At 49.2% G+C, this 26,867-nt stretch overlaps 1 protein-coding gene across 1 annotated transcript in view; it reads left to right on the top strand.

Moving 5' to 3' along the window:
• Positions 1–10,690: 10,690 nt before the first annotated feature.
• Positions 10,691–26,867, top strand: part of LOC100278461 (uncharacterized) — a 51,146-nt gene continuing 34,969 nt past the window's right edge. The window contains 3 exon segments of the mRNA NM_001151734.1: positions 10,691–10,960; positions 11,060–11,116; positions 11,210–11,304. Of these exon segments, the coding sequence (NP_001145206.1) occupies positions 10,748–10,960; positions 11,060–11,116; positions 11,210–11,304 (365 nt within the window). The 5' untranslated portion in view covers positions 10,691–10,747.

Raw genomic sequence — 26,867 nt, 5'->3', positions numbered from 1 at the left:
ATATCCCCCTTTTGTTGGTGATCCCTAAGAAAATGATACCGAATGGCTATGTGCTTAGTGCGGCTATGCTCGACGGGATTGTCGGCCATTTTGATTGCACTCTCATTATCACATAGCAAAGGGACTTTGGTTAATTTGTAACCGTAGTCCCGTAGGGTTTGCCTCATCCAAAGCAATTGCGCGCAACAGTGACCTGCGGCAATGTACTCGGCTTCGGCGGTGGAAAGAGCGACCGAATTTTGCTTCTTTGAAGCCCAAGACACCAAGGATCTTCCTAAGAACTGGCAAGTCCCCGATGTGCTTTTCCTATTAATTTTGCACCCCGCCCAATCGGCATCCGAATAACCAATCAAATCAAATGTGGATCCCCGAGGGTACCAAAGCCCAAACTTAGGAGTATAAGCCAAATATCTCAAGATTCGTTTTACGGCCGTAAGGTGGGATTCCTTAGGGTCGGATTGGAATCTTGCACACATGCAAACAGAAAGCATAATGTCCGGTCGAGATGCACATAAATAAAGTAATGAACCAATCATCGACCGGTATACCTTTTGATCCACGAACTTACCTCCCGTGTCAAGGTCGAGATGCCCATTGGTTCCCATGGGTGTCTTGATGGGCTTGGCATCCTTCATTCCAAACTTGCTTAGGATGTCTTGAGTGTACTTCGTTTGGCTAATGAAGGTGCCCTCTTGGAGTTGTTTTACTTGGAATCCTAAGAAATACTTCAACTCCCCCATCATAGACATCTCGAATTTCTGTGTCATAATCCTACTAAATTCCTCACAAGTAGATTCGTTAGTAGACCCAAATATGATGTCATCAACATAAATTTGGCATACAAACAAATCATTGTCAAGAGTTTTAGTGAAGAGTGTAGGATCGGCCTTGCCGACTTTGAAGCCATTAGCAATAAGGAAATCTCTAAGGCATTCATACCATGCTCTTGGGGCTTGCTTGAGCCCATAAAGCGCCTTAGAGAGCCTATAGACATGGTTAGGATACTCACTGTCTTCAAAGCCGGGAGGTTGCTCAACATAGACCTCTTCCTTGATTGGTCCATTGAGGAAGGCACTTTTCACGTCCATTTGATAAAGCTTAAAGCCATGGTAAGTAGCATAGGCTAATAATATGCGAATTGACTCAAGCCTAGCTACGGGTGCATAGGTTTCACCGAAGTCCAAACCTTCGACTTGGGAGTATCCCTTGGCCACAAGTCGTGCTTTGTTCCTTGTCACCACACCATGCTCATCTTGCTTGTTGCGGAAGACCCATTTGGTTCCTACAACATTTTGGTTAGGACGTGGAACCAAATGTCATACCTCATTTCTAGTGAAGTTGTTGAGCTCCTCTTGCATCGCCACCACCCAATCCGAATCTTGTAGTGCTTCCTCTACCCTGTGTGGCTCAATAGAGGAAACAAACGAGTAATGTTCACAAAAATGTGCAATACGAGATCTAGTAGTTACCCCCTTATGAATGTCGCCGAGGATGGTGTCGACGGGGTGATCTCGTTGGATTGCTTGGTGGACTCTTGGGTGTGGCGGTCTTTGCTCTTCATCCTCCTTGTCTTGATCATTTGTATCTCCCCCTTGATTATTGCCATTATCTTGAGGTGGCTCATCTTCTTGATTTTGTCCTTCATCAACTTGAGCCTCATCCTCATTTTGAGATGGTGGAGATGCTTGCGTGGAGGAGGGCGGTTGATCTTGTGCATGTGGAGGCTCTTCGGATTCCTTAGGACACACATCCCCAATGGACATGTTCCTTAGCGCTGTGCATGGAGCCTGTTCTTCACCTATCTCATCAAGATCAACTTGCTCTACTTGAGAGCCGTTAGTTTCATCAAACACAACGTCACATGAGACTTCAACTAGTCCAGTGGACTTGTTAAAGATCCTATATGTCCTTGTGTTTGAGTCATAACCAAGTAAAAAGCCTTCTACAGTCTTAGGAGCAAATTTAGATTTTCTACCTCTTTTAACAAAAATAAAGCATTTGCTACCAAAGACTCTAAAATATGAAATGTTGGGCTTTTTACCGGTTAGGAGTTCATATGATGTCTTCTTGAGGATTCGGTGTAGATATAACCGGTTGATGGCGTAGCAAGCGGTGTTGACTGCCTCCGCCCAAAACCGATCCGAGGTCTTGTACTCATCAAGCATGGTTCTTGCCATGTCCAATAGAGTTCGATTCTTCCTCTCCACTACACCATTTTGTTGTGGAGTGTAGGGAGAAGAGAACTCATGCTTGATGCCCTCTTCCTCAAGAAAGCTTTCAATTTGAGAGTTCTTGAACTCCGTCCCGTTGTCGCTTCTTATTTTCTTGATCCTTAATCCGAACTCATTTTGAGCCCGTCTCAAGAATCCCTTTAATGTCTCTTGGGTTTGAGATTTTTCCTGTAAAAAGAATACCCAAGTGAAGCGAGAATAATCATCCACAATAACTAGACAGTACTTACTCCCGCCGATGCTTATGTAAGCGATCGGGCCGAATAGATCCATGTGTAGGAGCTCCAGTGGCCTGTCGGTCGTCATTATGTTCTTATGCGGATGATGAGTGCCAACTTGCTTTCCCGCCTGGCATGCGCTACAAATCCTGTCTTTCTCAAAATGAACATTTGTTAATCCTAAAACGTGTTCCCCCTTTAGAAGCTTATGAAGATTCTTCATTCCAACATGGGCTAGTCGGCGGTGCCAGAGCCATCCCAAGTTAGTCTTAGCAATTAAGCATGTGTCGAGTTCAGCTCTATCAAAATCTACCAAGTATAGCTGACCCTCTAACACACCCTTAAATGCTATTGAATCATCACTTCTTCTAAAGACAGTGACACCTACATCAGTGAATAGACAGTTGTAGCCCATTTGACATAATTGGGATACGGAAAGCAAATTGTAATCTAAAGAATCTACAAGAAAAACATTGGAAATAGAATGGTCAGGAGATATAGCAATTTTACCCAATCCTTTGACCAAACCTTGATTTCCATCCCCGAATGTGATAGCTCGTTGGGGATCTTGGTTTTTCTCGTAGGAGGAGAACATCCTTTTCTCCCCAGTCATGTGGTTTGTGCACCCGCTGTCGAGTATCCAACTTGAGCCCCCGGATGCATAAACCTACAAAACAAATTTAGTTCTTGATTTTAGGTACCCAAACTGTTTTGGGTCCTTTGGCATTAGAAACAAGAACTTTGGGTACCCAAACACAAGTCTTTGACCCCTTGTGTTTGCCCCCAACAAACTTGGCAACGACCTTGCCGGATTTGTTAGTAAGCACATAAGAAGCATCAAAAGTTTTAAATGAAATAGCATGATCATTTGATGCATTAGAAATTTTCTTTCTAGGCAACTTGGCACGGGTTGGTTGCCTAGAGCTAGATGTCTCACCCTTATACATAAAAGCATGATTAGGGCCAGAGTGAGACTTCCTAGAATGAATTTTCTTAATTTTGCTCTCAGGATAACCGGCAGGGTATAAAATGTAACCCTCGTTATCCTGAGGCATGGGAGCCTTGCCCTTAACAAAGTTAGACAAGTTCTTAGGAGGGGCATTAATTTTGACATTGTCTCCCCTTTGGAAGCCAATGCCATCCTTAATGCCAGGGCGTCTCCCATTATAAAGCATGCTACGAGCAAATTTAAATTTCTCATTTTCTAAGTTGTGCTCGGCAATTTTAGCATCTAGTTTCGCTATATGATCATTTTGTTGTTTAATTAAAGCCATATGATCATGAATAGCATCAATATCAACATTTCTACATCTAGTACAAATAGATACATGCTCAACAATAGATGTAGAGGGTTTGCACGATTTTAATTCTACAACCTTAGCTTGTAACATGTCATTTTTAGTTCTAAGGTCGGAAATAGTAGCATTGCAAACATCAAGATTTTTAGCCTTAACAAGCAATTCTTCATTTTCAGTTTTAAGGCTAGCTAGGGAAGCATTCAACTCATCAATCCTAGCAAGTAAATCAACATTATTATTTCTAGGATTTGAAGTTGAAACATTGCAAACATGTGAATCAACCTTAGCATTTAAACTAGCATTTTCATTCCTAAGGTTGTCAATCATCTCACGGCAAGTGCTTAGCTCACTAGATAATTTTTCACATTTTTCAATTTCTAGAGCATAAGCATTTTTAACCTTAACATGTTTCTTGTTTTCCTTAATAAGGAGGTCCTCTTGGGAATCCAAAAGGTCATCCTTTTCATGAATAGCACTAACCAATTCATTTAATTTTTCCTTTTGAGCTATGTTAAGGTTGGCAAAAAGGGAACGCAAATTATCTTCCTCATCACTAGCATTGTCATCACTAGAGGATTCATATTTAGTGGAGGATTTAGATTTAACCTTCTTTTTGCCGTCCTTTGCCATGAGGCACTTGTGGCCGACGTTGGGGAAGAGGAGTCCCTTGGTGACGGCGATGTTGGCGGCGTCCTCGTCGTCGGATGAGTCGCTTGAGCTTTCGTCGGAGTCCCACTCCCGACAAACATGGGCATCGCCGCCCTTCTTCTTGTAGTATCTCTTCTTCTCCTTTCGCCTCCCCTTCTTGTCGTCACCTCGGTCACTGTCACTGGATATAGGACATTTAGCAATAAAATGACCGGGCTTACCACACTTGTAGCAAACCTTCTTGGAGCGGGATTTGTAATCCTTCCCCCTCCTTTGCTTGAGGATTTGACGGAAGCTCTTGATGACGAGCGTCATTTCCTCATTGTCGAGCTTGGAGGCGTCTATTGGTTGCCGACTTGGTGTAGACTCCTCCTTCTTCTCCTCCGTTGCCTTGAATGCAACGGGTTGAGCTTCGGATGTGGTGGCATCATCAAGCTCGTTGATCTTCCTCGAGCCTTCGATCATGCACTCAAAACTCACAAAATTCCCGATAACTTCCTCGGGGGTCATTTTAGTATATCTAGGATTACCACGGATTAATTGAACTTGAGTAGGGTTAAGGAAAATAAGAGATCTTAGAATAACCTTAACCATCTCGTGGTCATCCCACTTTACGCTCCCGAGGTTGCGTACTTGATTCACCAAGGTTTTGAGCCGGTTGTACATGTGTTGTGGCTCCTCCCCTTTGCGAAGCCGGAACCGACCGAGCTCCCCCTCGATCGTTTCCCGCTTGGTGATCTTGGTGAGCTCGTCTCCCTCGTGCGCGGTTTTGAGCACATCCCAAATCTCCTTGGCGCTCTTCAACCCTTGTACTTTGTTATACTCCTCTCTACTCAGAGAGGCGAGGAGTATTGTTGTTGCTTGAGAGTTGAAGTGCTCGATTTGGGCTACCTCATCCTCATCATAGTCCTCATCCCCTACCGACGGTACCTGTGCACCAAACTCAACAACATCCCATATACTTTTGTGGAGCGAGGTTAGATGAAATCGCATTAAATCGCTCCACCTAGCGTAATCTTCACCATCAAAGGTTGGTGGTTTGCCTAATGGGACGGAAAGTAAAGGTGTATGTTTGGAAATGCGAGGGTAGCGTAGGGGGATCTTACTATACTTCTTGCGCTCTTGGCGCTTAGAAGTGACGAAGGGCGCATCGGAGTCGGAGGTCGATGTTGATGAAGTGTCGGTCTCGTAGTAGACCACCTTCCTCATCCTCTTGTGCTTGTCGCCTTTCCGACGCGACTTGTGGGAAGAAGATTTTTCCTTCTTCTCTTTGTGGTGAGAAGAGGAAGATCTTTTCTCCTTCCGTTTGGAGGAGTCCTTCTTCTTCTCCTTCCTCTTGGTGCGGGACTCTTCCGATGAAGTGCTCCCGTGGCTTGTAGTGGGCTTTTCGCCGGTCTCCATCTCCTTCTTGGCGTGATCTCCCGACATCACTTCGAGCGGTTAGGCTCTAATGAAGCACCGGGCTCTGATACCAATTGATAGTCGCCTAGAGGGGGGGTGAATAGGGCGAAACTGAAATTTACAAATATAAACACAACTACAAGCCGGGTTAGCGTTAGAAATATAAACGAGTCCACGAGAGAGGGCGCAAAACAAATCGCAAGCAAATAATGAAGTGAGACACACGGATTTGTTTTACCGAGGTTCGGTTCTTGCAAACCTACTCCCCGTTGAGGAGGCCACAAAGGCCGGGTCTCTTTCAACCCTTCCCTCTCTCAAACGGTCCCTTGGACCGAGTGAGCTTCTCTTCTCAAATCACTTGGGAATCAAACTTCCCGCAAGGGCCACCACACAATTGGTGCCTCTTGCCTCTATTACAATGTGAGTGTTTGATCACAAGAAAGAATCAAGATAGAAGAAAGCAATCCAAGCGCAAGAGCTCGAAAGAACACACGGAAATCACTCTCTCTAGTCACTAGGGTTTTGTGTGTGGAATTGGAGAGGATTTGATCTCTTTGGTGTGTCTAGAATTGAATGCTAGAGCTCTTGTAGTAGTTGGGAAGTGGAAAACTTGGATGCAATGAATGGTGGGGTGGTTTGGGTATTTATAGCCCCAACCACCAAAAGTGGCCGTTGGGAGGCTGTCTGCTCGATGGCGCACCGGACAGTCCGGTGCACACCGGACAGTCCGGTGCCCCCTGCCACGTCATCACTGTCGTTGGATTCTGACCGTTGGAGCTTCTGACTTGTGGGCCCGCCTTGGTGTCCGGTGCACACCGGACAGGTACTGTTGGCTGTCCGGTGTGCCAGCATGGGCGATTCTGACTTCTGCGCGCGCATTTATTGCTCTGCAGAGAGCCGTTGGCGCGGAGATAGCCGTTGCCCCGGAGTCGCACCGGACAGTCCGGTGCACACCGGACAGTCCGGTGAATTATAGTGGACGAGCCGTTGGCTTTTCCCGAAGCTGGCGAGTTCCTGAGGCCGACCTCCCTTGGCGCACCGGACACTGTCCGGTGTACACCGGACAGTCCGGTGAATTATAGTCGAGTCGCCTCTGGGAATTTCCAAAGGTGGAGAGTTTGAGTCTGAGTTCCCCTGGTGCACCGGACATGTCCGGTGGCACACCGGACAGTCCGGTGCGCCGGACCAGGGGTGCCTTCGGTTGCCCCTTTGCTCCTTTGTTGAATCCAAAACTTGGTCTTTTTATTGGCTGAGTGTGAACCTTTTACACCTGTATAATCTATACACTTGGGCAAACTAGTTAGTCCGATTATTTGTGTTGGGCAATTCAACCACCAAAATTAATTAGGGACTAGGTGTAAGCCTAATTCCCTTTCACCAGGCAACCGGCAGAGGAAACACCGCACCTATCGACGACACGCTGCTGCGCGATGGGACAGGGAGAAGCAATTGAAGCGCTTCCCGTCTTAGGTTAATAGGGATAGGCCTGGCAGGGGCTTTAGAAGGCGAGGGCGACGCGGACGAGCACGACGATTTTCAGCCTTTACCTAGTTTCCGCCATCATCTCTAGGAATAGAGCACTGGGCGGGACGGGAGGGCTTGATGAAACCGACACGTCCTTATATGAAGCTTGTGACCAGATATAGCCCTAGGAACCATCGATGGAGGAATCGTCTTCATCGTTCCAACATTGGGCCTTGAACTTGCCAGCGGGGACAAACTTAGGGGAGGGAGGGAAGGGGTGTAGCCGTCGTGTCTGGAGCAGGTGACGACGTGTGGCTCTAGGGGGCTGAAGCGCCAGGGAGAGGGGAAGGGGGCGGGAAGCACATGGTTGGGCTACAAGTGGGTGTGTGAATACTAGAACAATATATGTAGCCAATTAGTTTCATATATCTTGCATAAGCATATAAGCTTTGATGATTTATCATAGTACAATTTATACTGTTAGAAAAATGCCTAAATGCTCGATAGACCATAAAACGAACATAACACATTACGAAATGTTATGTATGTTTTATAGACTAAAGAAATGGGGGATGTGTAAGGCTGCTCAGCTGAGCCTTATTGCATTATGAGTACTGTACATTAGCATTATGAGTTATGACAAGATATTCCTACATATGTTTCCCCAATACATCAGATGCATATAAGTACTATACTGCATTCCATATGCATCATATGCTAATGTTGTGACTTCTGGTACATATGCGCATTTTCTTCTTTGATCTAAACTACATATTTATTGAGCTGATGTTCAGCTGTCTACTAATTTGATAGGCCAAAGCGAATGATGGAGAGGGGCCTGAATTACTGAGGAGTGCATCCAGCGGAGAGGCCAGTACTCATTCTGATTCGTTAACTGCAACATTAGCTGAACATCGCCAGCATTTAGTTAGTATACAGGTAACAACCTCCATGCAATACTAAAACTTGTCAGTTTATCTGTTATGACCAGTGTCACGAACAAATGCTGGAAGTGCCCATGTGGCTAGATGCATGCTAGCTCAGTAGGAGGCCACAAGCTCAAGGATATATTGTATTAGTTTATTTTCCCCACAAATATAGGTTATTGGACCATAGATTGGTTTTTAGAAGCAAGGTTACATTAGGCACTAGGTGTTCTACCGTGCCTGCCCTCCTCTGGTCTCCACTGCCTCTGCATAACCTCCCGGCCTCCCCACATCACCCGCGTCTCTTAGGCACGCCTATGGCTTGCCTCCTCTTTGTCGTGCCTGCCTCTAGCCTCCTCCCGGCCACGCCTGTCTCCGCTCCCAGCCACTGTCCTCCCTCATGCAGCGCAGCTGTGGATCTGGGGGCATGAGTGCATGACACCTATCATCTGCCTACCCCTTAGGTGAGACAGTGCCCCTCTGCCTAGCGCCTAAGGCTATGGCCAGCAGATCGTGCATACGACCCTGCAAAACATTGTTGCACTGTATACTGCAATGTTTACAAGGTAGAGTTTGAAATAAGAGATGAGGATGAGTAAGCTGCTGAAGATTGCCTAAGTGCGCCTAAGCGAGCGCCTTATAGCGCGTTGTGGAACACCGATTAGGAGGGGATAAATATATGGAACTTTAATTGGAGGAGATTAGGCAGAGCAACATATTTGTTGCTGTGCTTCCCCTCCCTCAGGTCACATGCCCCCTCTGCATCAGGTTCAACCCTGTCTCCCACTTCTAACTTTCTCACTATCCCCCACTCCTACCTGTCTCCCAGACAACTTAAACAATAGCGACAATTCTATCATTATGAGTAGCCACCAGGTTTTTGGATTTTACTGGTGAATGGTTCAACAATATTTAATTGATATTTAACATTTGCTCCGTTGTGTAGGGTCTAATTAATCAACTCAAGGAGGCTATTCCAGCAATGCAGCAGTCTATAGACGAACTCTCAGAAGAAGTGAATAGTGTATCTATTAACTCAATGGACCAATTGAACTCGAGGCTGCCACTGCCAGTACAAATTGCAGGGTTTGGCCATGCTGCTGCTGTGCTTGCCCACGCGCGGGGACAAGGCAGGCGCGGAGCAGGGCACGACGACCACGCGTCCAGGCGCGTGCCACGTGGCGCTTACCATTTGCTCGGGCTGCAGGCGAGCTAGGGACAAAACGAGAGCACGAGGCGTCGTCCAGCTCTATCAGTCTTCTCTCCTCTCTACCAGCTACAACTTTACTATAGGGGTTAGTGTGGATTAGCTACTAGATTTTGAACTACAAGCCTCCAAACTCTGGTTTGTCAGCACCGCGCGAAATGGTGGAAAACGACTGTCAAACGGTGTCAAAAATTGTCAAACAAATTCAAAACCTCGCCAACTTTTTTGGTTGAGCTTCCTTTCTATTGGAATTTGAATTCTTATAATTAGTAATTTTAGGAGCCAAATGCTTACTTCCTAATTTTTGTTTTTGAGAGAATTTTATTTACCAAGCACTAGATTCACTAAGTCACACCATCACATATAGTCTAAGAAACTATCATTACATGAAATCAAGAATTGAAAGATCAACCATTATCAACCTAGATTATCTAGGTGGTTTTACTCATGCACACAAGCACTCAATGATGATCCATTGCCATGAAACATAAGCCTCCTATTGGTTCAAGGAGGAGTTCACTTCACAACAATGTGACAATTCTAGATTCTAATATAGGTAGTGAATGATTAATGATGCTTTCATGATGCACATGCAATATATAAGTATGCTAAACACCAGAGGTGTTACAGGAGGCTCAGAGTTATTAGGTCGGGTCAAACGATTCCCCCGAGCACTCTCCCTCTCCATCACGTGTGTCAGAATCGCCCTCCATATCGCCCGTGAACTCGAGTTTCTGCTCTCCTTGAGTTTGCTCAAGCCGATGATGTTTTAATATATTTTTTATAGTACGTTCTTTGATATAGGGTGACAGTGACTAATATGCAAGCAATCATTAGGTACAAGTGTGCAATTATTTTTTTGGTCCGTGAGATCTAGATTCAACCGTATGTGTAATTGTGGTTTGTTAGGGGCTTTTTTTGTAAAGCTACACGATATGGTAGTAGGAGGATTTAAATGCTAAATATGACATACTGTTAGATCTAGATCTAACGAACCAAGAGATATGCTTGCACGATTGCACCTAATGTCTGTTTGTATATTAGTCGTTGCTGATACAGAATGGAGTAATAGAATGGTTAGAGAGAGAATAAAATAGGGGAGGAATAAAAGAGGGGATATATTTAAAAAATAATAGAAAATATAAACAGAGGGAGATGAGAGGGAGAATGTATGGAATTAGCTTCAATCCCCCTGAACCGGGCCCTGACCGTTCGCCTCCTCGGTTGCTTGTTTTTTCTCCCCCTTCCCACCTCCGCGAGATCTGACGGCTCGGCCTCCAATGGCGCCCTTCTCCCTGTAAACCTAGCTGCTCTACCTACCCGCACCCCCACCCCGTGGAGAGCAAGTGCAGCCATGGCGGCGGATCGGGAGAAGGAGCGCGAGGCGGAGCTGGAGGGCGCCATGTACACTAACTGCCTACTCCTCGGCCTCGATCCCGCGGTCCTCGGCTCTCCCTCTTCCCCCGCCGGCCGCGTGGGCCTATTTCGTCACTCCAACCCCCGCCTTGGCGAGCAACTCCTCTACTTCCTTCTCTCCTCGCTCCGCGGCCCCGCGCAGTCCGCGAAGGCAATCCGCTGGCTCTTCCGAATTTTCGGTTCCCTTGTGTTTGCGTATTTTTTTGGGCTTTCCTGACCTTTGATTTGGTTTGGTTGGCATTCAACACAGGATTTTGACAAGGTCTGGCCAATCTTCGACTCCGCTCAGTCCAGGGAGTTCAGGAAGGTGGGATTTCTGCAGTTTGTTTCACATTTCTTTGTTTAATAAAATGTGATGTTTTGATGTTTGTTGGCCCTTTGCCGGTGATTGGTTGCTTAGATCGTGCAAGGGATCATCAGCGAGCTGGAACAGCATGGGGCACTGCCTCGGAGCAATTCTAGGGTCTCGTCACTTGCCACATGCTGCGGACCGAGGTTAGTGGACCAGTGGACTAGGCTGGGTGTCATTTGTTTTGGTCGGTTGGGATCTACTGCAACTTAGCTTCATTGGATCCTTGGAAACACTTTTTGAAATATAGACGAAACTAGATGTGACATAGATTGTTTATATCCAAGTGCATTGTCTCAACCAAATGTCATGTGGTGCTGGTTTCAAGATAAATAATGAATGCTAATGCTTAGTAGTTCATCACTACAATAGGATAAATAGATTGCTGATGCTTAATAGGATGGATTTGCAAAGATTCTCTCAACTAATAGCAAGTTTTTTCTATCCATGTTCACCTGACATAAAACAACTTATCCTAAACAATCCATTCAGAATGACATTACACGCCCTTGACTCACCTGGGGGCTAAGGTGCAAACACATAAAAATCGTACCCCTCCAAAAGAAGAGTTATATACTTATATAGGCCTTGTATGTAAACAGCTTCCATATTTTCTGTTCATCCAGTTATAATTGATCACAGACCATGCTTGCTGTCACCCCTTGTTGCCACAATGGCTTGTTTGGAGAAGTAGAGTTAAGTGGAGGAATAAATGGGACATGCAAAATGGCCAACTCAACATCAAAATTACACAATACTGATGGGTGGTGGTATAAGATCAATATAACAGAAGGGATGGTAAAGCTTTTAGTGCTAAAAGTGCAGTGGCCTATAATTGACTCCCTTTTGAGAGAAGAGTTTCCTTACTGACCTCACTCTTCCGTAAACTGAAGCATATTTTAACTGTGGTTATCCCTCCTATTCACACAACATGGTAAATTCCTGAGCTAGCATTTCTGTGTTATGCTTCATGGAGTAATGCATTTGAGAGAATTTCAACAATCTTGTAGAATATTTCTATTATGACCTTTAGTGACTCTTTTAGTATGAGGTTTTGGATGTGGGCATGCTCTTAGTAACCAGGTTCTCGGATCGATGGGGTCGAGGAACGGGAACGTGCTACGATACTTAAAACAGATTTTACACTACGGGGACGAGATTGTTCCTGCGTTCCTGGAATGGAATGAACGTTTCTGGAACGAGGAATGTGAAAAAGTTCCATGTTCCCGGTTTCTAAGGGCATGTTTTCCTGCATGTAACTTTTTTTCTCTCAAAAGCGCAGGAGAATTGTGATGGAATAAGTCTTGAGCATCTAGAGGACAACAGTCGCTTTTGACTGTCCTCTGTAGTCCTTGAGCATCTAGAGGACATCAGTCGCTTTTGACTGTCCTCTGTAGTCCTTTAGCATCTAGAGGATAGCTTGACTGTCCTCTGTAGTCTCTTTAGCATCTATAGGACAATCCTGCTGTGTAGTGTGTGTGAGAAGGTGTGGTAGTGCAGCCTCTAGGGCTATAAATATGGGTCTCCAACCCTTAGATGGGTATGACATTGTGTAGTGTTTGAGGAAATAAACAGAAAATTGCCCCAACTCATAGTGTCATCCTCTTGATGAGAGTTAGAGTCCCTCTACTTACAATTGGTATCAGAGCCAAACTATCCTGCAGCCTAAACATCTCGTGCTCATCTCCTTCCCGCGCCTCTCCCCACACTCAGTCGGCAGCAAGAGCTCCAACTGTTCCTTCCTCCCCTGCTCAGACGAGCAGCCTTTCGTCTGAGACAGCCTCTTCCACACGCAGCGACCCCTCACTAGCCCACCATGTCCCTACGCTCGGCCACTTCGAGTGCGCGGCGCCAGCAGGAGGCCGAGGTCGCCGCGGCACAAGAACGCGAGCGAGCAGCAGCAGCGGCTGCAGCGACAGCGACGAGGGCAGCACGGTTGGCGGCGGCGGAACTGGCAGCGGCGAGAGCGGAAGTAGAAGCAGCGGAGGCGGCGGATGCTGCACGTGCGACGGCAACAGAGCTCGAGGTTCTGCTCGGCAGTAGAGCTGGCAGCTCTGCTTCTATCGACGATAACACCGACGAAGAGCTCAGGCTGGCGAGGGAAGCAGCGCGAGAGCAGGCGGCACAGTGGGCAGCCGCGCATCCCCATGGGGGCGCGCGTGGCGGCAGCTCGGATAGGCGCCGACGCGCTGACGGCGCTCCAGGCGGGGGCGCACGCGGCGGCGGCCTAGACGGGCGTAGACGCGCCAGCGGTGCTCCCGGCGGCGGCGATCGAGTCGACGGAGATCGCGGCCTCTACAGGCGGCACGGTTCTCCCTCCCCGGATCGGTACCATGGTCGCCGCATGGCCCAGGCCATTGTCAGGGACATCGGTCCCGGCGGTGGGTGGCCTACCCTCACCAAGACCAACTACGTCGAGTGGGCCGCGGTGATGAGGGTACGGCTCCAGGTTCGCCACATGTGGGAAGCAGTTCGTTACGACGACGTCGACTACCACGAGGATCGGCGGGCGTTGGATGCCCTCATTGCTGCAGTCCCGCCCGAGATGCAGTTTTCGCTTTCCCAGAAGCGGACTGCCAAGGAGGCCTGGGACGCCATCGCTGCGACCCGCATCGGCAGCGATCGTGCCCGCAAGACCACACTACAGGCACTTCGCAAGGAGTGGGAGAACCTGGCCTTCAAGCCAGGTGAGGATGTTGATGACTTTGCTCTCCGCCTCAACACTCTGTTGCAGAAGATGGTGCAGTTCGGCGACGACACCTACGATGAGGAGAGAGCTGTTGAGAAGGTCTTCCGTTGCATCCCCGAGAAGTACAAGCAGATTGCTCGCTCGATCGAGTCTCTGCTAGACCTCTCCACGATGACGATCGAAGAGGCGATTGGTCGCCTCAAGGTGGTCGACGGCGACGAACCACAGGCTCTCTCTGGGCCTATCACTATCGGCGGGAAGCTACATCTCACTCGGGAGCAGTGGGAGGTCTGCCAGGGTGACAAGAAGAAGGAGGAGTCCTCCTCGACACGAGGCCGCAAACGCGGCAAGCCGCGCAAGGCGCGTGGAGGCGCCCAGGCCGGGGCGCGAGGACACGCTGAGGGTGGTGCACGTGGAGGTGCCCAAGGCGGCGCCGTCGGCAACAAGAAGCCGGCACGAGACGACGGCTGCCACAACTGCGGCAAGCTTGGCCACTGGGCCAGGGATTGTCGGCAGCCACGACGTGGCCAGGCCAACGTCGCACAGGCGGAGGCGGAGGAGGAGGCCCTGCTCCTGGCACATGCAAGCATCGAGCCATCTCCAGCGGCACCGGCCGCAGCGGCACTCCTCCACCTTGATGAGTCGAAAGCACGCGCTTTCCTCGGCGACGACTCCAACAAAGACATGATCGAAGGATGGTGCCTCGACACCGGCGCCACTCATCACATGACCGGCCGACCGGAGTTCTTCACCGAGCTTGACTCTAGCGTCCGAGGCTCCGTCAAGTTTGGGGACGCCTCCGGCGTAGAGATCAAGGGCGCCGGCTCAGTCGTCTTCACCGCCGCGTCTGGTGAGCACAGGCTGCTCACCGGAGTCTACTACATCCCCGCATTGAGGAACTCTATCATCAGCTTGGGACAGCTGGATGAGAACGGTTCGCGCGTGGAGGTCGAGCACGGAGTCATGAGGATCTGGGATCCCTCTCGTCGCCTTCTTGCCAAGGTACGCAGGAGTCCAAATCGGCTATACATCCTCAATGTGAAGGTGGCACAACCTTGCTGCCTTGCTGCTCGTCGAGACGACGGGGCATGGCAGTGGCACGAGCGCTTCGGGCACCTTAACTTCGAGGCTCTGAAGCGGCTCAGTGCCAAGGAGATGGTACGAGGCCTGCCGTGCCTTGACCATGTGGAGCAATTCTGCGATGTCTGCGTGTTGACAAAGTAGAGACGACTCCCCTTTCCCCAGCAGTCGAGCTTCCGAGCCAAGGAGAGGCTCGAGCTCGTGCATGGGGACTTGTGTGGCCCGGTGACACCAGCCACACCAGGAGGACGACGCTACTTCTTGCTGCTCGTCGACGATCTCTCCCGCTACATGTGGGTGATGATCCTTGGCAGCAAGGGAGAGGCTGCGAACGCCATCAGGCGTGTGCAGGTCGCTGCGGAGGCGGAGCGCGGCCGCAAGCTGCGCGCGCTGCGCACCGACAACGGCGGCGAATTCATGGCGGCTGAGTTCGCGTCGTACTGCGCGGATGAGGGCGTTCAGCGCCACTACTCCGCGCCGTACAGCCCGCAGCAGAACGGCGTCGTCGAGCGGCGCAACCAGACGGTTGTGGGGATGGCTCGGGCTCTCCTCAAGCAGAGAGGAATGCCAGCTGTCTTCTGGGGAGAGGCGGTGGTGACAGCGGTTTACATCCTCAACCGCTCGCCCACCAAGGCTCTCAACGGGATGACACCGTACGAGGCTTGGCATGGGCGCAAGCCGGCGGTCTCTCACCTACGGGTCTTCGGCTGCCTCACGTTCACCAAGGAGCTTGGCCACATCAGCAAGCTCGACGATAGGAGCACCCCGGGGATGTTCATTGGCTACGCGGAGGGCTCGAAGGCCTACCGCATCCTTGACCCAAGAACACAGCGTGTGCGCACGGCGCGCGACGTAGTGTTCGACGAAGGGCGAGGATGGGCGTGGGACAAGGCGGTGGACGACGGCACGACTCCGACGTACGACTTCACCATCGAGTACGTCCACTTTGAGGGAGCTGGGGGAGTAGGCAACTCTTCTCCGAGCAGGTCTACCCCAGCCCCCAAGTCTCCACCGACTCCAGCGCCAAACTCTCCAGCTCCTGCTACAACGAGCTCTTCACCACCACGCACTCCAGCCACGACTCTGGCTACAGCGAGCTCTTCGCCACCACGTACTCCAGCACCGACGGTACCCTCTCCGGAAACGTCTTCTCCGACACCAGCTCGTGTCGAGCACGACCCAGTGGAGCTCGTGACCCCTCTGTCCCGCGACGAGGAGCGCGTCGACGCGTGCTACGACGACGAGCCGTTGTGGTATCGAAGGGTGGAGGGCCTTCTCATCGACCCGTCGGTGCCAGGCCCTGCATCTCGCATTCTGGCAGGAGAGTTCCATCTTGCATGCGACGATGGTGAGCCTCGGTCTTTCGCGGAGGCCGAGAAACATGCGGCTTGGCGGGCCGCGATGCAGTCGGAGATGGACGCGGTTGAGACGAACCGCACCTGGGAGCTCGCTGATCTCCCTCATGGTCATCGCGCGATCACCCTTAAATGGGTGTTCAAACTGAAGAGGGATGAAGCCGGCGCCATCGTCAAGCACAAGGCTCGCTTGGTGGCACGCGGTTAACTACAGCAGGAGGGGATCGACTTCAACGATGCTTTCGCCTCCGTGGCACGGATGGAATCCGTGCGACTCCTCCTTGCGCTGTCAGCCCAGCAGGGCTGGCACGTTCATCACATGGACGTCAAGTCGGCGTTCCTTAACGGCGACTTAAAGGAGGAGGTCTACGTACACTAGCCGCCAGGTTTTGCGATCCCTGGCAAGGAGGGCAAGGTGTTGCACCTGCGCAAGGCTCTCTATGGCCTGCGACAGGCACCGAGGGCGTGGAATGCCAAGCTGGATTCCACGCTCAAAGGAATGGGTTTCACGCCAAGCCCGCACGAGGCAGCCATCTATCGGCGGGGCAATGGAGGAAGTGCCCTGCTGGTGGGTGTCTACGTCGACGACTTGGTGATCACCGGCGCCAAGGATGTAGAGGTGGCAGCGTTCAAGGAAGAGATGAAGGCCACTTTCCAAATGAGTGACCTGGGGCATCTCTCCTTCTACCTGGGGATTGAGGTGCACCAGGGAGACTCCGGGATCACACTTCGCCAGACCGCCTACGCCAAGCGCATTGTTGAGCTGGCTGGGCTCACCGACTGCAACCCAGCTCTCCTCCTGGAGGAGAGGCTGAAGCTGAGTCGCGACAGCACGACGGAGGAGGTGGATGCTACACAGTACCAGCGTCTTGTGGGGAGCGTTCGCTACCTCGTCCACACACGGCCTGACTTGGCATACTCCGTCGGCTACGTTAGTCGGTTCTTGCAGCGACCGACGACGGAGCATGAGCAGGCTGTGAAGAGGATCATCCGCTATGTTGCGGGGACTCTCGACCACGGTCTCTACTACCCGAGGTGCCCTGGGGAGGCACACCTTGTCGGGTACAGCGACAGCGACCACGCCGGTGACATCGACACTAGCAAGAGCACAAGCGGGATCCTCTTCTTCCTCGACAAGTGCCTCATTAGCTGGCAGTCGGTGAAGCAGCAGGTGGTGGCCATGTCCAGCTGCGAGGCCGAGTACATAGCGGCGTCCACTGCTTCGACTCAGGCGCTCTGGCTGGCTCGACTGCTCGGTGATCTCCTCGGGAGAGACACTGGAGCGGTGGAACTCAGGGTGGACAGCCAGTCCGCTCTGGCATTGGCCAAGAACCCCGTGTTCCATGAACGGAGCAAGCACATCCGGCTGAGATACCATTTCATCCGAGACTGCTTGGCAGAAGGGAGCATCAAGGCGCGCTACATCAACACCAAGGATCAGCTTGCAGACCTGCTCACCAAGCCCCTTGGGAAGATCAAGTTTGTTGAGCTTTGCTCCAGGTCCGGGATGGCCCAACTTTCTCACAAGACGACGCCCAAGACTTAGGGGGAGAATGATGGAATAAGTCTTGAGCATCTAGAGGACAACAATCGCTTTTGACTGTCCTATGTAGTCCTTGAGCATCTAGAGGACAGCAGTCGCTTTTGACTGTCCTCTGTAGTCCTTTAGCATCTAGAGGACAGCTTGACTGTCCTCTGTAGTCCCTTTAGCATCTAGAGGACAACAGTCGCTTTTGACTGTCCTCTGTAGTCTCTTTAGCATCTATAGGACAATCCTGTTGTGTAGTGTGTGTGAGAAGGTGTGGTAGTGCAGCCTCTAGGGCTATAAATATGGGTCTCCAACCCTTAGATGGGTATGGCATTGTGTAGTGTTTGAGGAAATAAACAGAAAATTGCCCCAACTCATAGTGTCATCCTCTTGATGAGAGTTAGAGTCCCTCTACTTACAAATTGCACATCATTATATTAAGAAGAGAAAGATGCTTTAGATGGCCAAAACAGTACAAAAAAGGCCTCCTTACGGCGGCCAAGAACAGGCACACACATAACTATCCATGAGGAAACCACACTACTACAAGCCAGCAGCAAACAAGCACTCCTAGAGTCCCAGTGCTAAGTACATAGCCTCCTAATGTCTGCTGCCCCAGCCCCCGGGCATTCCCCACATATGAGCATCCTGATGGATATGTTGTAGGACAATGTTGCTGTTTGGAGAGGCACCATCGAACATATGCATTTCTATGTTTCCACAACCACCAGGCCACAAGGATCACTATTGAGTTGAACCCTTTTTTCTGGAGCTTTGGCACCCTGCTTTTAGCCTTCCTCCACCATTCCTGGAAAACAAGAACGGCAGCCCTAGGGGAAAGGGACTGCAACCCCACCTTGCTTAGGACTTGAAACCAAATATCCCTAGCAAAAACACAGGAGACCAAAATGTGTTGGACTGTTTCTTCGTGTTGATCGCAAAGAGGGCAACTTTCCGGGTGATCGAGGCCCCGACGAGCTAGTCTGTCAGCAGTTCAGCATCTATCAAGAGAGGCCAACCAAACAAAGAATTTGCAACGCGGAGGAGACCACCTTTTCCAAATCCTCTCAGCTGGTTCAAACAAAGTTGACCCAGCTAGAAACCGTTTATATGCAGATTTGGCGGAGTATTCCCCAGAGGATGTGGGAAGCCATCTGTGCCTATCAGGAGCCCCCGGATGAAGATGAACTCCCTGAATCAAGTCCCATACCCTGAGGTACTCAATTAGAACTTGCTCCGGCAGACTTCCAGAGATATCGTTCACCCATCTGGCCATCTATTATCAGTCAAAGCTTCCTTGACAATTCTGCAGTTCTGAACTCTTTTGGGTATACGACTTAGCAGGGAAGGAGCAATCTGCTTAATGGATTGCCCGTGGAGCCAGCGATCTGTCCAGAAAAGAGTTGAAGCACAATCATGAACAATGGAACACACACAAGCTGAGAAAAGGGCTGCTGCGTACAGATGTATTTGGATGTCAAACTCTGTGCAGGGTCTGTCCGATTGTGTTTTTTTAAGCCAGAGCCACCTCAAGTTTAGGGCCCACGCTAGAACATCCAAGTTGTGCAGATCCAGACCTCCTTGGTTCACTGGTTTGCATACCTTAGCCCAACCCACTGCACAATGACCTCCTTTGATGTCAGTTCTTCCTTTCCAAAGGAATCCTCTCCGAATTTTATTTATAGCCTTGGCACAACCCATTTGGGGCACTGAAGAGCTATAAAATGGTAGATAGGGACTGCCGAAAGCACTGATTTAACCAAGGTTGTCCTCCCAGCTGGGTTAATTAACACAACTTTCTAACCAGGTAGCTTATCAGCCACCTTATCAATGAGCTCCAGAAAAACACTTCTAGGCAGCTTCTTAATAGAAATGGGTAGACCCAAATACTTGCATGGAAAATCCACAATGTTGCAGGGGAACAGATCTTGTGCAACACTAAGGTCTTGCTCAACACAACGAATGGGGGTCAGGCTGCATTTGTTTATGTTTGTGACAAGACCAGAAGCCTCCCCAAAGACCCTCAGAATTTCTTTGACCACCGTGACTTCGTTCGTACTAGGCTTCAAAAGACCACAACATTTTTTTCTCGAACGAGCAAGAGACATGCGCATCATTTCATTAAGAAGGGAGGGAAAAAGATCCAAAAACGGATCAGCACGGGGAGACACAAAAGCCCCCATTACGGCGGCCGAAACAAAGAAACAAAAAGACATCCATAAGGAAAAAACCAGGAACTACTCTGATCTAAAGATCTGGGATTGGGGCTGTTAGGAGATCTAAGTTTTTAGCCCTTCCTAAAACCCACATATCCCTCTCCTCCTCGGTCCTCTTGATGGCTACATTAAGACAGGGAGAAAGACCGTTAAAGACACATGCATTTTGATGGTTCCACCGGATCCAGAGGCCGAGACTGATTAGCGAGTTTAGCCCTTTTTTGGCAATTCCATGCAGCTGAACACCGCATCTTTTCCACCAGAGCATGGTATTCTCTTCATGAACTTGAGGAGTGAAATCCTGGAGGTTAACCTGTCCCAACAGCCTGAACCAGTAGCTTCTTGCAAACACACAACTCACAAGGAGATGGTCAATGGTTTCTATTTCCTGGTCACAAAGAGGACACTGATCTGGGTGATCCAGCCCCCTGCTTTGAAGTCTATCAGCTGTCCAACACCTCTGAAGCACCACATGCCATAAGAAAAATTTGCATTGGGGGGGGGGACCAGGAATGCCAAACCCTGTCGCAGTGCTCAAAGTATGTTGATCCAATGAAGAGACTTTCGTAGGCTACTTTAGCAGAATATTTTCCATTAATGAGCAAAACTGAAGATGTGTTTGTCCTCCCTTTGTGGATTTATGTTTATTGTGAGAATTGCATCCCAAAGATCAAGGAAATCTGCAAGGACTTCCACTGTGAGAGCTCCTTTGATGTCATTCAGCCAACTTCTATTTGCTAGAGCTGCATGGACAGTTCTACTGTTTTGAATTCGTCTTGGCCCAGCTGCCAGCGGTCTGGGAGCAATGTCCTTCACATTTCACCCCTGTATCCATCTATCTTCCCAGAAAAGTGTCGAACTTCCATTGCCAATTTTCGTGTGAATGGAGGCATGGAAGAAGGATTTCACCTTTGAAGGAAAATGCATAGGGAGCCCTACCCAAGGTTTACCAGGCTCCACTTTAGCCATCCACAACCATCTCATTCTCAGAGCCCATCCTAGCTCCTTAAGGCTGAAAATGCCCAGACCTCCAAACTCAAGTGGCCTGCACACTCTTCCTCAAGCCACCAGGTAGTGTCCCCCTCTGACATCTTTTCTTCCACGCCAAAGGAATCCTTTTCTAATTTTATCAATGTCCTTGAGAGCTCTCGGAGGTAAGTCCACCGCCATTGCAAGGTAGATGACCATTCCTGTCATAACATATTTGAACTTGCACTTTTCTTCCAGCTCAGTCTTCAAGTCAGCTTTCCACCCAGGGAGCTGGTCAGCTATCTTGTCAATTATGCTTTGAGTTTGATTTCTGGATAGCTTGCTCAGAGACAGAGGTAAACCAAGATATTTACAGGGGAAAGAAGAGGTCTCACATGGGAGTAGCTCTTGAAAGGTTACCACTTCTTCCCCACATCTAATTGGATACACATTGCTTTTTTGAAAGCTTCTCCAAAAATCTCTAAGATTTTGAGTACAATTTGTGTATCAGATTCTTTTGGATGCAAGAACATGATCACATCATCAGCATACAAGGACACTCTGTGTTGCAAAGGTCTAGAGGGCAAGGGTTGCAATAGATTTTCCAGATCAGCTTTTGAGATTAACCAGCCTAGCACGTCCATGACTAGTATGAACAACATAGGTGAGAGGGGGTCTCCCTGTCTTAAGCCCTTTCTAAGCTGAATTTTTTCACCAGCTACTCCACTAAGCATCACTTGTGTGGACGAGGTAGATAGCAGTCCACTCAGAACATATGTCCAAATCTGCCCAAACCCCAGTTTTTGAAGCACTTCGAGGAGGAATGGCCAGGATACTGAGTCAAAAGCTTTAGTAGTGTTAAGCTTCAAAAGGATTCTTGCCTGTCTTTGCTGATGGAGGAGTCTGGCAGTTTGCTACACAATCATAAAATTGTCTTGGATGAACCGGCCTTTAATAAATGCACTCTACCTTTGAGAGACCATAGCTTGTAGCTTATCCCCTAGTCTGTTAGTTAGAATTTTAGTGACTAGCTTGCCATGCTATGCACTAAACTAATAGGTCTAAAGTCTTTGACTTGGTCAGCTCCCCCTATTTTTGGAATAAGGGTAACAAGTGCTGAATTTAACTTGCTAAAGTGGCCAAATTTCCTGTCCCAAATAGCTGCAAGCACCTGCATCACACTTAATAGTAGGCCAACAAGCCTTGTAAAGTCTTCCTGTGAACCCATCTGGGCCAGGAGCTTTGTCAGATGACAGCTCTTTAATGGCTTCAAGGACTTCTTTTTCTGTAATTGGCAAGTCCAAATCCTCCAGGTTATGAGAGGGCAGCCCCAAGTAGTCAAGATTAATAGTTACAGTTCTATCCATTCTTGTTCCCAGTAAGATTCTATAAAAATCATCCACCAGCATGGCTTTGTCAGCATGTTCACTAAACACATTATCTCCAGAAACCAGCTTTGACACAAAGTTCTTTTTTCTATATCTAGCGTGCATATGGAAAAGCTTGGTGTTTGCATCTCCCTCTTTGAGCCAACTGATTCTTGATCTAGATCGTGCAATGGTGCGCTTAAAGGAAACAAGGGCTAAGGAGTGCTTTTTCAGTCCACATCTCAGCCAATCCTCCAAAGGGGACAAAAGTCTTAAATCTTGGGCCACTTCAAGTCTGTGAAGAATCTCCCTTGCTAAAGCCAACTTGGAGGTCATATGTCCAATCTTTTTTCCACTCCATTTCTGCAAAGATCTAGCAGTGGCTTTTAATCTCCTGTCAAAGTTTAGAACTGTGCAGACTCCATCGATAGACAACCATGCTTCACTGACAGCTTCCTGGAATCCATCCAACTTTGGCCAAAAGGGTTCAAAATGGAACCTCATCTTGCCAAAGCAGTTGCTCTTCAGACCAAGCACAAGGGGGCAATGATCGGAGTCCTCAGAGGCAGCGCTTTGGAAGAGGTTATTGGGAAAAATATCTTCCGAGTCACTGGAGCACATGACTTTGTCTAATCTGACCAATGTGGGAGACACTTGGTGATCAGACCAGGTGTATTTACGCCCAATTATAGGCAGGTCAATAAGGCTTGTATCATCAATAAACTTCTTGAAGCTCCCCATCATGGCTCTATTGCAATTAGCATTGTTTTTGTCTTCCTCTTTGTATATTAGGTTGAAGTCTCCAGAAACAACCCAAGGCCCATGACACTCTACTCTGATTTGTCTGAGTTCAAGCAGGAAAGAGATCTTATCTTCATTGCTTTGGGGACCATAAACATTGGTTAACCACCAGTGTTGCCCATTGGAGTTTTTGAATTGAACAGAAACGCTGAAAGTGCCCACTCTACTCAGCCCTGTGACTTGCAAATGGCGCTTCCAGGCTACAAGAATTCCTCTGCTGGCACCCAAAGAGGGTAAATAGACAAAGTGCTCGAAGTCTATTCCCAAAATGGCTATCACATTTATTCTGGCAATTTAGGCATCTTAGTCTCTTGCAAACAACCAATGCCCTCTCCCAGGGATTCAATAAAACTGCGAACAGAACTCTGTATTGCAGTAGAATTCAGACCCCTTACATTCCATATAAATATTTTTCTTGGATCCATAAATTACAGGCTTAAAAAAACAACAAAAGAAAGAAAGAGGAGGACACTTAGCAGGCAACTGCACTGCTGGCCTCTGCCCTCAACTCTTCCGGCACCTTCCGTCCGAAGAAGGCAGCGAGAGCCTCTATGTGATTGAGGGGAAATCTTTCAGAGAATATTTTTTTGTAATCCTTTCTGGTTTGCTGATTGATTTCCTCCAGTTCCCCCACCACCTTTAGAGCCTTCATAACTTTGTTGCTCTTGAGCAAAGATCTTGCTTGCCAATTTCTGCTCCCATTCCAGCAATATGGCGGCTGCGGCGCAGGGACACAGCAGTGGAACTATCAGTGTTTTTGGGCTTTGGAGGTGGATCTGCTGGGGCTGGTAGAATACCAGAGACTTCTTTCACTATTTGTTTAAAAAATTCCTCTTTTTTGGCTGCTAGAGGGTCCTCGCCATCTACTTGCAGGGCTGAAATGTTATCCACTGCCTCTTCTGCAATTTCAACCAGCGGCTTGTTATGCTTCCTTTTTCTATGGTAAACAAGCAGGTTTGGTGCCTCTATGAGCCTTCTTCCTGATGGTGCAGAGGACTGACTTGGAATAGATTGATGGAAATGTTCCTCAATGTGCACCGGAGCCGAGGCATCTCTGAAGGGAGCCTCAAGGCCCGCACGATGTATGCCACTTGGAACAGAGCACAAATCTCTAGTAAAGCCTTGCTGCCCATTAGAATTACAATCCGCCTGATCAGAAAAATCACCATGTTGGGTTTGCTCTTCAATGTGCACCGGAGTCGAGGCATTTCCGGAGGGAGTCTCAAGGCCCGGACGGTGTTCTTCAGTGTGATCGCAGCAAGGACCATCCGCAAAATTCTGCTCAGTGTGATTAGGATCTGCCAGTTAGAAATGACATCATGTTGAATTTGCTCTTCAATAGTTCAATGTGTACCTTTGCCGAGGCGTCCCCGGAGGGAGTCTCAGCTGCTACAGCTCCTTTGGCCTTAGCCTCACTGTCGTCGCTTCGTGATCATGATGATGGCCCTGGGTCACACCGACGACCTCTGACTATAGGTGTACATTCGGGCCGCCCGACCCAACTCAAGCCCAAAAAAGCCCAACACGTTTAATTTCGGTCCGGCCCAGCCCAATATTAAATTCGGGGTGTGATGGGCTGGCCCACAGGCTGACCCCTCGGCCCACGGCTCGACACGTTTTTAGCTAAACGAGCCGGGCTTTAATCGGGCGGCCCGAAAATAGAGAAGGCCCGAAATACATATAAAGCCCGAAATACAAATTTAGGCTCGAAATACACAATTGAGCCCAGAATACATTAATGAGCCCAAAATACATAATCGAGCCCAAAAATACACAAAAGCCCAAAATTGGAAACATATAATCAGATATGATTAGCAAACCAAACAAACAAATTTTGACCAAAACAAACTTAATATTACTAGAGCTGTGCAATGGCTGCCTCATTAAAAAACCCTATGGCCAGAAGGGAAAAAGAGTGCAGCCAGCTCTAGATGCAGTTTATAAGTTCAAAGTTTATTGTCCAAGTACATAACAAAAGTATAATTACATCATAATAAACATCTAACTAGGACCAATGCTAGCTTCACGTTCTTCATCCAAGTACATATTCTTGTAGTGTCATCCAAAGCATTCTCACGATTAGTGGAACTGAAAGTCAGAGGATCGACAAATGATTGGCTAGTATTGTCATCGATTCGATTCAAGTTCCGGTTCCCATCCATGGAAATGGACGACCCGAGTTGGCAGTCGATAGCAGCAGCGATAGACGAACTAAAAGGAGGTCGGGGAGGAAGAGAAACTCTATGTCCCAGAGGTCGGGAAGGAGCAGGGGAGACAGCTCCGGCCGTCCCCGTGGCAGTCGGTGAGACGGGTTGCCGTGGAGGTGGCGCCATGGCTGCTGGAGTTGGGGAAGAAGCTGGGTGTTGGCCGACGGGTTGGAGCTGGCAGCGGGCCCGAGTTTGCAGCTGCTGTCCTTGCGAGGCGGTGGCGCAGTGGAGCCTTGGACGGCTGGCCGCCCCCGCTTGGAGCTTGATTGCTGGCGGGTGGTGGCTGGGACCTGGCCGCGTGGGGCTGGGCCGCTGGCCGGCTGGGGCACGGCCCCACGGCGCGTGCGCAGTGCGTGTTGGCCGCTGGGCCCCTGGGCGGCCATGCGGGTGCCGTGGCAGGCACTTAGGCCAAGGCGCCAGGCGGGTCGCGGGTGCGCGCTGGCAGCTGGATGCAGCGGCCAGTGGGTGCCGACGTGCCATGGTAGGCACTTAGATTGCCGGCGCTAGGGTTTTTCGGTTTGGGCAGGATGACAATTGGCGGGTTAGGGTTTTTGGCTGGGGGCTGGGCGGCTGGAGTTGGAGCAGTGGAGCGTCGGCCGTCGGTTAGAAATTGGGTCGTTGCTAATGTGGGCTGGCTTGGCTGGCTGTAAGGCTGAGTGAGGGAGTGACAATGGATGCACGCTCTAATTCAGGCCATTTCGTGCCTGCTGACGGGCCTTTTCGTGGCTGCATAAACAGGCCGGGCTCGTGCCAACCCTTGGGCCTCGGCTTCGACCCAAATCCGGCCCGGCCCGAAATAATTTCGTGCCGTGCTTGGGCTGTGCTTTTTTTCCATGCTAGCCAACCAGGCCCGGCCCAAATGTACAACTCTACCTCCGCCACACTCACCACGAGGCAGACCACGTACATGGTAACTCAAAAGACCACAACATCATACGCATAAAGATGTCTGCCCATTACCCTGTCTTAGAAGGGACTGCAATAGACCCAACTCATTGGCTTTCAAGAACAGAGAGTGCAGCACATCCATGACTGGTATGAACAACATTGGTGAAAGAGGACCCCCCCCTGTCTCAAACCACGCAGGTGGGAAATAAGCTCCCCGGGCATTCCATTCACCAACACCCTAGTAGATGAAGAACACAAGAGCTTCGAGATGATGTTGCACCAGATAGGGCCAAAACCCCGGTGCCGGAGAACTTCAAGTAGAAAATGCCACGAAACAGAATCGAAGGCCTTGCCAATATCAAGTTTGAGGAGGATTCCAGACAGCTCGTGCTTGTAGATGGCTTTGGCTGTTTGCTGCACCAGTGGGAAATTGTCATGAGTACTTCTCCGGTTCTCCCTTCACAAAGGCGCTCTTATTTGACGACACTAACTCAGGAAGCCTGGCAGCAAGCCTATTAGCCAATATTTTGGTAACAATTTTTGCAAAACTATGGATCGGGCGGAAATCTTTTATTTCAAGAGCCTCTATCTTTTTTGGCAGAAGGATCA

Source organism: Zea mays, chromosome 5 (assembly GCF_902167145.1).
Source record: "Zea mays cultivar B73 chromosome 5, Zm-B73-REFERENCE-NAM-5.0, whole genome shotgun sequence".
NCBI classification, from domain to species: Eukaryota; Viridiplantae; Streptophyta; class Magnoliopsida; order Poales; family Poaceae; genus Zea; species Zea mays.
This window is presented reverse-complemented; position numbering and strand designations above follow the sequence as displayed.